Raw genomic sequence first — 15,031 nt, forward strand, 5'->3', positions numbered from 1 at the left:
GAGAAGAGGGCTTAGTTTAAACTGCTGCCAAAGTGACATAAGATAAACTGGCAATAGCCACGCTTGTGCCAGAACAAGAGTGTGTATCTGGGGAATTATACAGATATTGCTACAGAGCTTTAAATTCATCCTCACTTTCTATCGGTATAACTTTCCCATGCAGACAATGATGAACAGGCTGCTGGAATTTATGGAGCTGCGCAGTTCTATTTTGCACAATTCCATAGTGCTATAGCTATTTTTTATTTTTAAACAAGGAAATTAAATGCAAAATTCCTATCATTGCTTTAAGTTAGGTAGGTGCTTTTATTAGTCAGGAAATGCAGTTGTTAAGGATAAAGTTAATTCACCAATGCTGTACTTGAGAAATCTGGATTACAAGGGAGGCTGTTAATTTAATACTTTAATACAGAGAAGGCCTGATATGCAACCATGCCTTAACTGGGCCTCCCCTTTTTGTGAATGTAATTTTCTGGGCACAGTTTTAAGTTCTATAGGCCGGGAACTTGCCAGAGTCTCCCATGCACAATCATTTGCAGGGTTGGGGCTGTAGACACCGCAGCACTGCAGATCAGGTACTTAGATGTCCAAGTGACAGAAATTGTGGCCACAGATTACTGGTAAAGTTTTAGGCCTGCAGTTATTACGTGTCGATGCAAATGGTGAAGGCCAACTTTTGAAAATTTGGTTCATTTTCAAAGACAGATGAGGAAACACGGCTACAAGGACTTTAGCTTTTGTTTCCTGACTTTTTCGCTGTAAGTGTATTTGCATTTATTTATAGTTGGGGTTTATGAAGCCTGTTTGCCCTTAAGGCTTCTCTTTCACGGTCTCATAACTTTCCAAAACACACACTTTTTAGGGCTTATCCTAAAGGCAAGTACTTTTTTGTGGGGGGAGGAGGGGAAGGGAGGAGAGTATGAAGAAAACATGTTCAGCTTTTATTTAAAGACATAAAATGTTTCATGTTTTGCAATTCAGACATTTACTCCCAAGTATTACAAACCTCAGATATCCTGACCATTGATCTAAACTAGCACCTGGGTTACGGTAATATTAAAATCAAAAATAAGAACTAAAACCATAATTTTAAATAAATTATGGACTTCATCTAACCTGGAGAGATGTGCTATTTGATTAACATTCTCTATCACTCACCTGGAGCAAGTGATCTCTATCATGCATATGGAGTCTTCTATTATAATTCTGCTACACAATCATTTAAAACGCAATAATCCACTTGGCTGCTTGAGACTCAAACATTCTAATAGAAACAGATGGGATTTTTAAAAAAGTGTAATAATTACTGACATGCTATTCACATGGTGGTAGCTCCCAACACGTGGTGGGTGCTCTACAGACCGGGGTGGACTGATTTAAATCAAAAGGATTAAATGAGGATTAAAATGGGTGATTTAAAATCAGCAAGCACAAGAATCCTTGATTTAAAACTGATTTTAATCTTGTTTTGCATTTGTACTTTTTAATTATTTTCCTAAAGAACAGTTCATTCGTATTGATTGGTAACCATTAAAACATGCCGATTTGCAACTAAATACAGCCTTTACACTACATTTGGTGCTTCTTTTTGATAACCAGGAAGATACAAAATAGCCATACGTGCTTATTTAAGCTGTTTAATAGCTTAACTTACATTTATTCAGATTCTTAATTTTTATTACGTTACACCACAGTGACTGATGCATTTCTTATTTACTAGATTATTAATTTTTGTACTTGTGATTTGTGTCAAACTGCATTTGGATGGAATTTGAATTAAACTCAAAATGCACAAAACCAGCATTTTTAAATTGATTTTTTATTAAAGTCAATTATCTCAATTATACTGGAATATGACAGAAAATATAAATTTATCAAAATATGTTTTACATTTAAAACTAACTGATTTATTAAACAAAGGAAGTATTCACTAACCTGTAGTTAGTGAATTGAACTTATTGTTTCAAGTCATCATGTCCTTCAAGATTTTAGTAGCTCTTATCCTCTTACACCTCATTTTTATTCACAGATTAGAAGAAAACATGCTTTCTTACTTTAATCGGCTCCCAATTGCTATCTCAACTTTGAATGAACTAGTCATTGAACGGAAATAGCTGAATAAACCTAAATGAAGAAAATATTCTTTCTGCATCTACAGAAGAGGCGACTGACGTCAAAAGCTGGTTTAGCCTTTTAGCAAACTCTGGTTCCAGGTGCTTGGCCAATGATTTCCACCAGTTCAGTGGTTTGACTCTCTTTAAAATTCTGGCAGCAAACATGGACTGCTTGAATTTTGTTAGTATAATCTATTAAAATAACTTAAATTAAAGTAAGTTTAGGCCTTAACATGGGTTGTCATAAATTTTAAATAGGTTTATTTTTTAAGAAAAAGATGTATTTAATTTAGATCCTAAAAGAAGTGTTTTGTTTTTTTTAAACTGATTTTGATCTAGACAGAGTCCCTGCCCCAGCAAATAGACAATCAGAGGAAAGATATTCCAGTGGTCAGGGTTCTAGCCTGGTCCACGGAAGATCTGGATTAAATTCCCTGCTCTGCTACAGACTTCTTATGTGACCCTGGGAATGTCATAGTCTCTTTGTGCCTCAATTTCCCATCTCACAAGGGTTACATTAAAGATTGTGAGGCACTCCCATATTATGGTGATGAGGGTCCATATATCTAAGAGAGAAAGAATTAATTGCTGGAGCAACAGGATAGGCAGAGAGGTCTCGGTAATGACCAGCACTCACACATACTGCAAGCTCGGCTTCCCTCCCTTCTTCCCCCAGCCCTGCCATGACTAATCTACTCCCAGCTTCACTTCAAATTAGCTGACTAATTTCTTGTATCCATCAGAGCAGATGCAAAGTTTGGGGGACTGGGGATGGGGGGAGAAATTTGAATAAGAGGAGGGTAGGGGCTTTGCAGACATGCTTGGAAAGAGCATTCCAGCGCATTCTCTTTTCAGCAGCAGATTAAATCCAAAACATGTTTGTGTTGACATTTTAATGGCACAAGAATCAGAGAATCTAAAATTGAAGTGTAAGTAGTACTTGTAAGTGTACCCTTTTTTTACGCATTGCAGTAGGGTCTGATGTTACAGGGCCATAAATCAGAGACTCACATGATAATCAAACAGTATGACAGAAGAGAAATCATTTTTCCCTACACTGTTCCTCCAAAAAAATCTATGTAAATAGAGTGAATTGTACACTTCTGGGGTGAAATACAGCAACTCTTCAATGGTATGCTTATGACTGCATGTTAGTTTAAAACAGGAAGTGAACAATAAATTCTACTGAAATTCCAGGAGTTATTTAGGTCAACAGAATGTAATTAGTCAGTTTCACCAGACCACTACAGTTAACTTCCCTACTCTTGTGAAAGGTACCCCAAGATCTCCAGTGACCACAAGCTGCCAGGTTTTAACTCTCGTCTGGGAAGTGACGCATCCAGAAGCACAATGCCAGGCTAGATCACTGGTTCAGAAATGACTCAGAGGGAAGAATACCACCTTAATCAACAACACTTTAGACAGCACTTGGATGTTTCTTAAGATGTCTCACCCAAGTGCTAACTAAACAAAGCTGACCCTGTTTAGCTGATGAGATATGGCAGGCTCATAGCACAAGGTGATATGCCTGCAGGTGTGTTCTTTTATGTAGAAATTGCCTCTTCACCTAGATTTTTAAAGGGACACCATTATCTTGAAATATAATCAATGTCTAAATAGGAGGTAAAGTCATTTCAGGTCTCCCCAATCCACCTGCCCTGCCCTCAATTCTCCTGTCAACTGTCATGGTTGCAGTTATGTTTTAATATTAGCCAAGGATAGGATTTTCAAAGGGCTCACAGTGCTGGTCTAACTGCTCCACTCTGCAGTGATAAAACTCCTAGTGCCGTCACCGGGAGCAGAGTTAGGACAACACTGAATGCTCCAGAAAATCCCTTTCTAAGAGTTTGTCTTTTCCTATTGCTGTGTGAAATACCCACACAAACAAACGGGGAAACTGACCCTACGGGGAAACAATAAAAAACGTACTATGGACCAAAGTGCTCAAATTCACAAAGTAAACAAATGACAGGGTAAAAAAATAATTCTTGTTGCTAAACTCTTTCAATCAGCATCATTTTGGGCCCCAATCTTGCAAAGATTTATTCACATGCTTCACTTTAAGCACTGTGAGTAGTCCCATTGAACTCAATTGGGATTACTTACTTACTTAAAATTAAGCATGTGCTTAAGTCTTTACAGGATCAGGGCCTTAAGCATTACTCCTAGTAGTAGGTAACATTTGTAGAAAGAAGTCTGATTTGTTAAGTTGACAATATTGCTTTAAGTGAAAGTGTCCACAGAATTTTTTAATCACTGCATGCCTTTTATGTGGTTATGTCAGAAGTCCCTCATTTATTGCAAGAGGGTAGAATTAAAGAAGTATCGATAACTCTCAAAACATTCACTTCCTGACATTTGTGCTATTAAACGTTGCAGCCCTGGCCCATTAGCCCACCATTTTCAGGGATGGAGTATCCAGTGACATCAAGAAATCTTCACTACCTTCTCAACAAAAAGTTGTGAGATCATTTTATTCCACACAAATTACATCAGGATATAATGGATTTAGCACTTCTGATCCATCCACATTACATTAGTGGACAAGACCTCAGAGATCTCCAGTCCTTACTGACTGAACAATTCTTTTCAAGTACCTCGTTTTCCAGTGTGCCATGTCACCCCATTTGACCACAGTGGCCATTTCTTTTTCAGAGAAAAGAGCGAAGAATGTTTTGTCCCCACATACTGATTCATGCATCCGGAATAGCAGCAACACTGGGAAAGAACGAAAAGCTGGCACCGGTCATATAAACAGTTCCTATTGCTTGCTTTAGGTGACATGGAAGACTAGAACCCTTCCAAACTAACGGGAGGTTGAAGGAGGAAATCCGGGGATCAAAGTGGGAATATCCATTTATGTGAGGGCATGTGGAGAGAATGGGGTGAAATGATAGCACTACCCAGCATTTCTACTGTAGCCTAAACAGCATCCATAGATCACTGCACAGAAATTACAGAATCATAGAACTGTAGGACTGGAAGGAGCCTCGAAAGGTCATCTAGTCCAGTCCCCTGCACGCATGGCAGGACTAAGTATTATCTAGACCACCCCTGACTGTTGTGTAACCTGCTCTTAAAAAACAAACAAGCACACTGGATTTTTAGCATAAAATCTTTAGACGAACTATCAAGGTCAAAACTGGAAGAATTTATTTTTCCATCAGAAGAACCGTTAGTTCTTTTCCCCTAAAGGCCTCTGCTTGGATTTTTGAGCCATGAGTATTGAATTTGTTCCTGCTTCCTCAGTGCAACATTAGTAAACAAAGGTTTCAGATGTCTCCCCGGTATTACCTATCAGCTCTGTGTTCTTGGGGAACCAGGGCGCAGTGTCCAGCCTGTCTGACTCATGAAAGACCTTCCCCCGACCCCTTTGCTTGAACCAAAGCCAATCAGAAGAAAGACTTACAAAAAGCAATGAAAAGGCAGTGGGAGACCCACCTAAATCCCTCCAAACAAGGATGACAGGATTAAGGAAACACCCCTAGCCTCATTTGCATCGAAGATGGGGCAGGGAGGCATCCCCATTAGCATACAGAATGGAGAACAGATATTCCAAGGCAAGAACCACACAAAACTCTGGGACCAGAAAAGCAGGGAAGCACTGCATGATGGGGGATCTCTGCTCCAGATGTTAAAGAACCCACGCCTGCACACACCCAGCTCAGTAGTTATCAGACCAATTCTAGTAATAAATCCTTTATTGGTATTCAAAATACTGAAGCTGCCTAACTGCATTGTGAGCTCCCTGGAAGGACCACCACCCAGAGCCAGGAATGATCAGCTCCCATCTTCTAGCCTGAACAAAACAACTTTGGTATACTCCTTTGAGCCATCAGTTTACACACAAACAAATCTAGTGTTCTCCCTTGAACCATTGTTCTTGCCTTACAAAAGCCCCTGCCCACGCTCAAGTAAGTGTTCTGACGCCAGTATTCAACATCTGCATCAGTTCCATTGGGACGTCATCTTCTCCTGACTGATCATGCTGGGGGCTCTGCCTGTCTCCAGCACTCCGGACCCTCAGTTACCACAACCACCTGGGAACCCCGATGAATTCAAGCTTCACGGAGCATTGAGAACCCAGCCCTCTCTCCCTAGGTATAGCCTTCTGACCCTGACTTGTTTGATCAGTTATAGTTTTCTAAATCGAACTTAAATTTTATTATAAAAGTCAGATTTATTATTATAACTGTTTTGTTTGTTTGGCTCCCCTTGTATGGTTATTACCTGGCAATAAATAACTTTCATGGTTAAGGCGGTAGCTTCTCTCTTCCCCCCCCTTGGGGATGTTTTTTGTTTCCCCATTCACTCTGCAGCAATGCTCCTCATATCTAAGCTAAAGATCCCTGCAGCACCCAAAAATCCTGTGGGGTTTGCTCATCAAGTGGGTTACTACCAGAACAAGTGTAACGTGAAAGTGGGGATGAGGACATGCTGAACCTGGGACATATGAGGGTGGCAGATTGAAAGTGCTGCTCGATCCAGCCTGCTCAGGTGTACTCTATTCCAGTGCGGTGCCCATGGCATAGGAGGGTGACAGCTTGGAGGTGCTGCTCGACCCAGCCTACTGAGTCCAGGGACATATAAGGGGTCAGCTTGGGAGTGCTGATTTACCCGGTCCTCTCAGACGTGCTCTGTTAATGTGTGTCTGCCTGATTCTGGGGCTGGAAGAACCCAGCCCTGGGGAACCTAGGTCCTGCAGGATAGCTCCATTGGGAGGGAACTTGCAAAAGGGAGAAGTACAGCTCCGTATGAGAACACAAGTGACAAGCAGTACATTGATAGAATTACAGAACCTCCCCTCTCCACAGAAGAGTAACCCTAATAAATGACCGTATCCCAAAGCAACAGGCAAATCTGGTAACACTGGAGAGATTGGGATAAAGGAGTTTACCCGGGACTCTCAGTGTAAACCAGGCTTCCTCCACAACAGTAGGGTTTGATGTTAACAAAAAGAAATCTACATCGGGTTTAATGTGAAGCCTTGATTTACACAGGATCAAGTTCAGTTTCTTTACAGAGAATAACCCAAGAATCATCTTGATTTGTAGAGCAGTTCATGATATTTTAAGAGAATATGAAGTTTAGACAGGTCATGAACCAGCCAGGAACTCAGAGACAGTGGAGGAGTAAGGCATGATGGTAATTAACCATTGGCACAATTTACCAAGGGTCAGGGTGGATTCTCCATCACTGACCATTTTTAAATTAAGACTGGATGTTTTTTCTGAAAGAGATGCTCTTCTAGGATTTATTTTGGGGAAGTTCTCTGGCCTGTATTAGCTTCTCGGCTCTCTGTGAGCTAAGGGGTGAAAACATTATACACAAGCTCACATTAGATGATCTCTTCTGGCCTTAGAATCATGAATCTATGAACAAAAGATTTGCCATATCAGATTGGAGCACTGGTCTTTCAAGTCTGGCACCCTGTCTGAGACAGAAGGCACTAATTAAGGATTCAGAAGACGACCAAAAAAAAAAAAAAAAAAAAAAGGAATGCCCCGGACGAGTTGTGCAATGATGTGACAAGGGGAATTAATTCCTACCTGACCCCTGCAGGAACAACCTGCATGGGATCTGATTAACCTCACTTTAGATTTCATTCCTACAAATCTCTCATTTGACCTATAAGGAGAGAGAAAGTTGTGGTGAGTGCACATGGCTAGGAGCTAGGAACTGTGGAATTCCAGTTCCAGCTCTTATACTGATTCCTGCGGCCTTGAGCCAAGTCTCTCAAACCATCTGTGGCTCAGTTTCCTTAGCTGTAAAATGGTGATTACAATTCCTACTTCACAGGGGTGGTCTGAGGATTGATTTATTAAAGACACTTTGAAAATATAAAGCAAAGTATATCTTTTTTTTTTAAAATCCAGGCCCTCTTTCCCCACTGTTTAAAACCTAGCTATCGTGTTTTACTCTGATCTCATACAGAAGCCAGTTGCTGAGGCTGACTTCATGCTGTAATGACCAGCGGTCCCATAATGAATGCCCATGGGGACCCATGCCCTTGACTTCAATGGGGCTCTCAGCACAGTGGGGCTACCTGCCTGCCTGGAGCTCACTGCAAGTGCAGGGCACCAGGCTTTATTTTCCACTGAAACCAGAACCTGGCAGAGCCCTGGATTTTATACAGCTCCAAACCAAGCATATCTGATCTATACATCTATGATGGAAGCTGCATTTCCCTTCCCCCACTCCCAGGAATACCAGATAGAGATATTTTCTTGGCTGGATTGAGGACCACTCTGGACTGCTCAGAGGACACTGGTCTAAGCTTGGGCAGAAAAAGGAGCTGCTGTGAGTCCACAATGGTAGCAGCGAAGAGTGGGAACAATGAGGTTGGGGAAGGGGGGCAAAGACAGCTGGGTATGGGAAGGGGAGAGAGCCAGGCGCAGGAGGTGGAAGCTGTGGACATATAAGTGTTAAAGATACAGACTATAAGAGTTCTCATCTTTAAAGAGCACAGGAGCATGGGAAAATCAGAGCTGGCTTGAATCAGCAGCACGACCCATACCCACCTTCCCCCCATAACCAGGATGAGGTTAACACTCCCCCATAAAATTCACAGCACAGTCCCTATATTTATAAGTATGCAACATCCTCCTGCAGTGACGCAACCCAGTGACAGGAAGATACAAACGTCACGGGGAGGAATGGGGCGTGGGAAGCATAAAATCTTAAATCCAGCCTTGGAGAGAGTGAAGTGAAGAGGGCAAAACAGGAAAAGGGGGTGGTCCCAGTTTAAAATGGGTGAGGCAATAATCCCAGTCATCCCCTCATACCACTGCCACAGCACATTTGCTTGGGGGTGGGAGGATGGGGAGGAGGACAGCACATCACAAATATCCAGTAAGGCTCCCAGCACACCTGGCGAGGTGGACAGCCCCATTTTACACTAGAGGAAACTGAGGCACAAAGACACAGCCACAGAGCCACTCCCTCCCAAGGTCACACACTGAGGCAGGTCCGTCCAGGAAGGAGACGCCAGCTTCCCTGAGCACAAGCTGCCCTGCGGGATCTCTCGGGAGCTGACGGGGACAGGAGGCAGATCCTACTGAGCAGCAGCCCCTGGAGCAGCTGGGGACACACGGCCTGGGGGAGAGTTGAGACTTTTCTCGCCCGCCCGCCCCATTCCCTAAAACATTACGGGAAGGAGAAGGAGGGAACTTCTCTGCACAATTTTCAGTTTCACATCCCCGCCCCCACTCAAAAGAATAAACAGGGCCGGGGTGATTTGGGGGGGGGGTGATAAAAGATGGAAAGGGGCACAGATTGGAGACCCCAGGAACACCCCGGGCCTGCCCTCCTCCGCCGGGTCCGACACTGAGGCCCCCACATCTGGCTGGGGGTTGAGTCCTACTACAGCAGCCCCTGCTGGGGGGCTGGCCCCCCATCGCCCTCCTACACACCCCATACACCACGGGGGGATCTGGGGGGCTATTGGGGATTGCGGATGGTCCCGACTGTTTTTGCCTTTCGGGCCCCTGGGCGGCGGCTGCCTCCGGAACAAGGGGTCTCCCCCACCAACTCCTCCCCCCGCGCTGCTCGTCCAGGGGCGGGGCGGCGCCCCTGCGGGAGCCCTATGGGGTGGGGGCGCTGGGGGTCCCCATGGGACCCAGCCGCAAGGCCGGGGACTAGGCCGCGGCTTCCCCAGCCCATCCCCGCGCCGCCTCCTCCCCGCCCCCGCGCACCCTGGAGTCCCCGGCCCCAAATCGGGGTGATCCCCCCATTGCTTCCCATGGAGGGGATAATACCCCTAGGGGAGAGAGCCCCGGGGCCGTCAGAAGGTAACTAGCCCCCCCAGAAGGGAGGAGGAGACCAGGTTATGGAGTGTCCCCACCACGACCCTTTCCCAATCGGAGGGACTGGGGAGCCCCCCCAGTTCAAGGCGGAGGGAGAATAAAGAGGATGTAGCGAACGTGGGGGGCATCGGGGGCACTGATCCAGTCCCTCGATACACCAGTCCCCTGCCTCCCGCAACCACCCCATCTCCACAGAGCTCAGAGGGAAAACACTGGAGGGATGGGGAGCAGTATGTGCCCCCCACTTTCCTGCTTCCACAAGCCCCGTCCCCCCCCGGGAGCCCTCAGTTCGGATCTGCGCGCGCCCACCCTGCTTTGGGGCGCCCGGTGTGGGGTACGGCTTTACCTGCTCCTCCTCCGGGCTCAGCTCTGCGGCCATCCTGCTGCCGCAGCTCCTCCTGCTTGAAAACTGCTGAGGAGGAGGCGGCGGCTGCTGCTGCTTGTTTCTTCGGAGTTTTTAAGCCAGGGCTTTCAAGCATCGACCAGCCTGACTCAAAACCAGCAAACCGGCCCCTTTTCCCCCAGCCAACACCCCGGAGGGGGCAGCTGGCCTCCCTCCCTCCCAGCCAGGGGCCCCTCAAGTACCCCGCTCAACTAGGGACGCTGCTCCTGAGGTCCCAGGGAGCACCCATTAGTCTCTCTTGCAGATTAGCCACACACTTGGAGGGGGAAAGGTTAATGCAGTGATCCCTTCCCCCGAAAAGCTGATGCAACTGGAAAGAAAAAATAAATTAAAGTTCAGTTTTGTCTCCTCTTAAATTGCAACGATTCTTTTGGTTTCTTTGCAAACGTCGGGCTCTTTTAGTTCTTCCTCGGTTTCATTAAAGCTTTTGCAGGGTACAGAAAATTGCACACACAAGAAGGGGGTAAAAAAAACAGCTGCTCTGGAAGTTTCATTCCCCCCACAAGATCTGCTTGCAATCTCGCCACACTGTGGCTCAATCCGCCTGGGCTTTTCTTCTCTGCCTTTGCAAGATCCCCCTGCTGTTGCTTCCTGAATATAGTTAGCATGAGACGATCAATTCCCTCTCTTCATTTGTATTTTCTTTTTAGAAAATGAATCTCCTTCCTGCAGCCTCCATCTCTCGCTTGTCTGTCTCGCAGTCCTTATTCCTCAAAAGCAGCAGAGAGGGAGGAAGGAAGCAAAGACAACCCGTCCCCCTCTCCTTCTCATGGCCAATACTGCTTCCCCTGATGAGCCAGCCAGAGCCCCCAGCTACTCCATTCAGAAACTGAGTCTCATTCACAAACAGCAGCAGAGGACAGCCAGGGAGAGGAATCTAAGGGAAGGAGGGAGGGAGGGAGGGAGAGAGAGAGATCTGCATAGCAGAGAGGGGAGGGGGAAGGAAGAGAGACATTCGTCCAAAGGAAGGCGAGAGAAACAGGAAACTATCCATTGGGGCAAGGGAGATAAAGGGAGGGGTCAAAAAAGGAACAGAAAGAGGAATCTAGGGAAGGGAGGGAGAAAGAGATTCATACAACAGAGGATATTAGAAGTCACCCTGTTGCAAGAGAACTTCTGCATACCTGTAAACAGTCCGTTAGATCAAGAATCTCTCCTTCCTTGTCTATAAGTGACCCAGTTGAGGTGTAAATTCTTTCCATAGCACCTCTAGTCTACCAAGCACATTATAGCTAGATCAGAAAACAGCATACTTGCCCCCAAAAGACCTTTGTTCTCTTATATGATTGTAAAGTGCCTGGCACACTATGGGCACAGCTGTTTGCAAGAACTAGCCCACACAATCTAAGGCCTGGATCCAGCAATCAGGTTAATGCAGTGGGGCTCCTGTGCCCCTGCAGATCACTGGTGGTACGGTCTGCCTGCTGGGATCCAGTGGCAGGATTGGGACACAAATAAACAACATGCAGTCAAAGGAGGGTGGAAGGGAATTACAAAAGGTGCTCAGATCTATAGCGAAGAGAACAAAAGACAGTGTGACTGAGTGGGTAAATTTAGCATGTCTTACAATTATGGATGCTTTCTTCAAGTAAGTCCTATGGGTGTGGAGGTGAATGGCGTAGGGTTAAAAGGCCTCCTTGCCCTTCTCTGTTAAAAAAAAAAAAAATCCCCACTCTTATTCCTGCCAGTGCAGCTCTATCTATGGTAGCAGCCCTGGGAGCACTAGCGTGGAGTAAACAACACTGGTGTTTTAACTACCATTTTGGCTAAGCCAGAACAAGTCTACATGACATGGTGGTTAAAATGGCAGTGGTTGCTGCTACCTTATCTACACTAGAGCTCCCATCTTTCCTACCTCCCCTGGAGCTGAACAGATGTGAAAAAGTGCCTTTTGAGGAGGAAAGAGTGGAAGGTCACGAGAAACTAAAGAACTGCTGATCAGGGAAAATTCATGCTGGGCCCAAAGAGCTAGCTCATCTGATCTCAACTTCAGATGCCTGCTTTGTGGCTGTTTCCTGTAATCCGATCTGGATTTAACTACGGTTTTTAAAGTAAATCTCCCCTTCTGTTTTCCTCATGTCCAAATTCTCTTCCAGAATGTACTTGCTTCTTTTTTCGAATGCCTTGCTTGAGCACTCTAATACATTCACAAAGAGATATGATTAGGGTGGACTATTGCAGTCCAAGATCTGACATGGCCCAGACTCCAAGATCTGTGTCACCCCACATCCCTACAGGATCACCCCTCACCAGAGATCAGAGAGCTTCCCCTAATCCACTCAACTTCCACTCTTGCATCTGGCCATTATAGAGGCAATGCAGATAGATAGACTATGTTGTCCATGAAAAGTATTGCGTTTACAAGAGCTTAGCTTTAGTTCTTTCCCATTGTTTACATTTATCTCTTCCCCTTTCCTGTCTACCACAGTCCATTGTAATTTATTGTCTTTACTTACATTGTAAACTCTTTGGGGCAGGGACCATCTTTTCGTTCTGTGTTTGTACAGCACCTAGCACAATGGAGTTCTAGTTCACGACTAGGGCTCCTGGGAGCTACAGCACTACAAGTAAATAATATCTGTCTTAGATGTTCATCTTCTCAGAGCAGGGGCCTAGTCTTCTAAGTGTATAGTACCTTGCCTACCAATGGCCCTTAATGGTGATTTTGTGCTGTATATTGTACTGACCTCTCTGGCACTTGCACTTTGGGGTCAGTGTGACACACTTTGTCAATTGCCTGACATATCAGGATCCATAACAAGCAGTGGTCAAAGAGATCAGCCACTCCTCCTCATTGTAGCATGTTCTGATGGGAAGTGGTCACTGTTATTATATATGAAATAAAAATAAATATTTACCTACTAAATTTCTCACTGGCTTAGGGATTGATGGAAAGAAGCAAAAATCCTCCTCTCCAGTTCACTTACACAGTGTAAGTTACTACACTGATATGCACAATATTCATATCTAGAATGACAGATAGATGATGGATTCCCTTGTAGGGGAACAAGACCAGTAATGAACTAGATCAGCGGTCGCAATTTTTTTCCGTACCATTTCACCACGTCACGACAAACAAGTTTCAGGTCCCATTTCCAAGGAAAGGGAGGGTGGTCACCACTTCCCCAAATCCATTAACTAGATCTACCTCCACCTCAGCGACAGGCATTTAAAAGTCTGGGTAGGTAGTTCTACTTAAATAGCTGAACAGCAGCTGCTGCTAGTGGGGTGTGGGACAGCCGGGTGCTAAAGGGGTTTTAAAAAATGCCTTCAGAGCTTTGATTCAGAGCACTTTTCATGCTAGTCGCTGCACACTGCCTCTGGGGGCACGTCTGGGTACTGCAGCAGGGCTTGCTCAGAAAGCTATACCCCAACTGGCCTCAGTGGCTGTGGCAGGGGTGGACATTTTGTTTCGCTGACAAGGGCTGCCCTGGCAACTTGCCGGCAGCTGGAGGGCTTGTATTTAACTTGCAGGAAAATGGAGCACAGGGCAGCTATCTCCATCTTTTCCATGGAAGTGAGGCCCGTGGAGGCTGAAGATCCTGCCAGCTTACAGTGCTCTGAGCTGGGGCTTGATTGTAGGCCACATCTCCACACTAAAGATGAGCACACCTCTAGAAACCCACAGGCCACACTTTGGCTAGCTCTGCTACACTGGGCTCTCCCCACTTGCCCAGCTATCTCCTTGTTGCTGCCTCAGCAGGTTCCTGTTGCACCTGGCAGTAAGTTACATTGCCATGTGCAGGTACAAGGAGCGGAGGCAGCTGCTTGTTCCACCTGGAGCAGGGTGGAGCACGCTCCAGTATCAGCATCACACCCACCAGCTGAGTTATGGAAACAGAATGCTTTACAGCCAGCAACTTTTGTTTAACACCTTCTCCCCAAACACACCCTTTCATTTTCAGAGTTAATTGTAATGTAAAGATTTACTCCTGGAGCCTGCTAATATTTTTAAAGCAGAACTATGCAGCACTATCTGCAAGGGATCCTTTACAACATATAAACACAGAAGGGGAAAACTGAAGCTGTCAGAGAAAAAGCCTTTTTCCTCCTACTGTATTTTATACGGATGACTCCCCTTTGCTGGAGGACCTTGGAAAACTCTGTGAAGGACAGCATATAACGTAGTAACCGGAGCTGCAGTTTTCCCTTTCTCAAAGCAAGCGGCCAGGGATGCTTAGCCTTAGATTTGGATTCCTGGATGATTAAATAAATTAGCACTTTATTGCATCTGAAAAGCACCTTGATTAGGGGCCCATGCTTCCAGCGTGCCTCTTGCACCAATTTCCTCCAACCAGTTGAATTTTGCCATCAGAATCTGAGATTCACAGAGAGCAACAGCAGTATTATTCATTTTTTTTACAAGTATAGCCTGTCACTGGTTTAGGCTACAGCAGGTCTTAGGACACTTATTACCTCACATACATTCTCCATCCCTCACTGTGCAGGGAAGGGGGGTGTGGGGGGGGGATAGTACAGACCTCCCACCCCAAGAGTTGTTTCACACTAACAATAAACAGCAGTTTGAAGAAGCCTGTAGCATATTCAAGCCAAGTGATAACCAAATTCATTCACACATCCAGGGCGTGATTTCCTATGTGTGTGTGAATGAAGGGGGATAATAGGCCTACAGTCTCTTCCATGCTGAGTTTTCAGTATAGTTATTACAGTTCCTGCTGCCCACTTGTATTATCAATATCAGCTGTACA

At 45.2% G+C, this 15,031-nt stretch overlaps 1 protein-coding gene across 1 annotated transcript in view; it reads right to left on the reverse strand.

Annotated features, from left to right (window-relative positions):
* PTPN9 (protein tyrosine phosphatase non-receptor type 9) overlaps positions 1 to 11,203 on the reverse strand; it is a 54,926-nt gene extending 43,723 nt beyond the window's left edge. The window contains exon 1 of the mRNA XM_024205395.2: positions 10,266 to 11,203. Within this exon, the coding sequence (XP_024061163.1) occupies positions 10,266 to 10,298 (33 nt within the window). The 5' untranslated portion in view covers positions 10,299 to 11,203. The remainder of the gene's footprint in view (positions 1 to 10,265) is intronic.
* Between the last annotated feature and the right edge of the window lie 3,828 nt (positions 11,204 to 15,031).

The sequence above is a fragment of the Terrapene carolina genome, unplaced genomic scaffold, assembly GCF_002925995.2.
Source record: "Terrapene carolina triunguis isolate 2854851 unplaced genomic scaffold, T_m_triunguis-2.0 Scaffold67, whole genome shotgun sequence".
Classification (NCBI taxonomy): domain Eukaryota; kingdom Metazoa; phylum Chordata; order Testudines; family Emydidae; genus Terrapene; species Terrapene triunguis.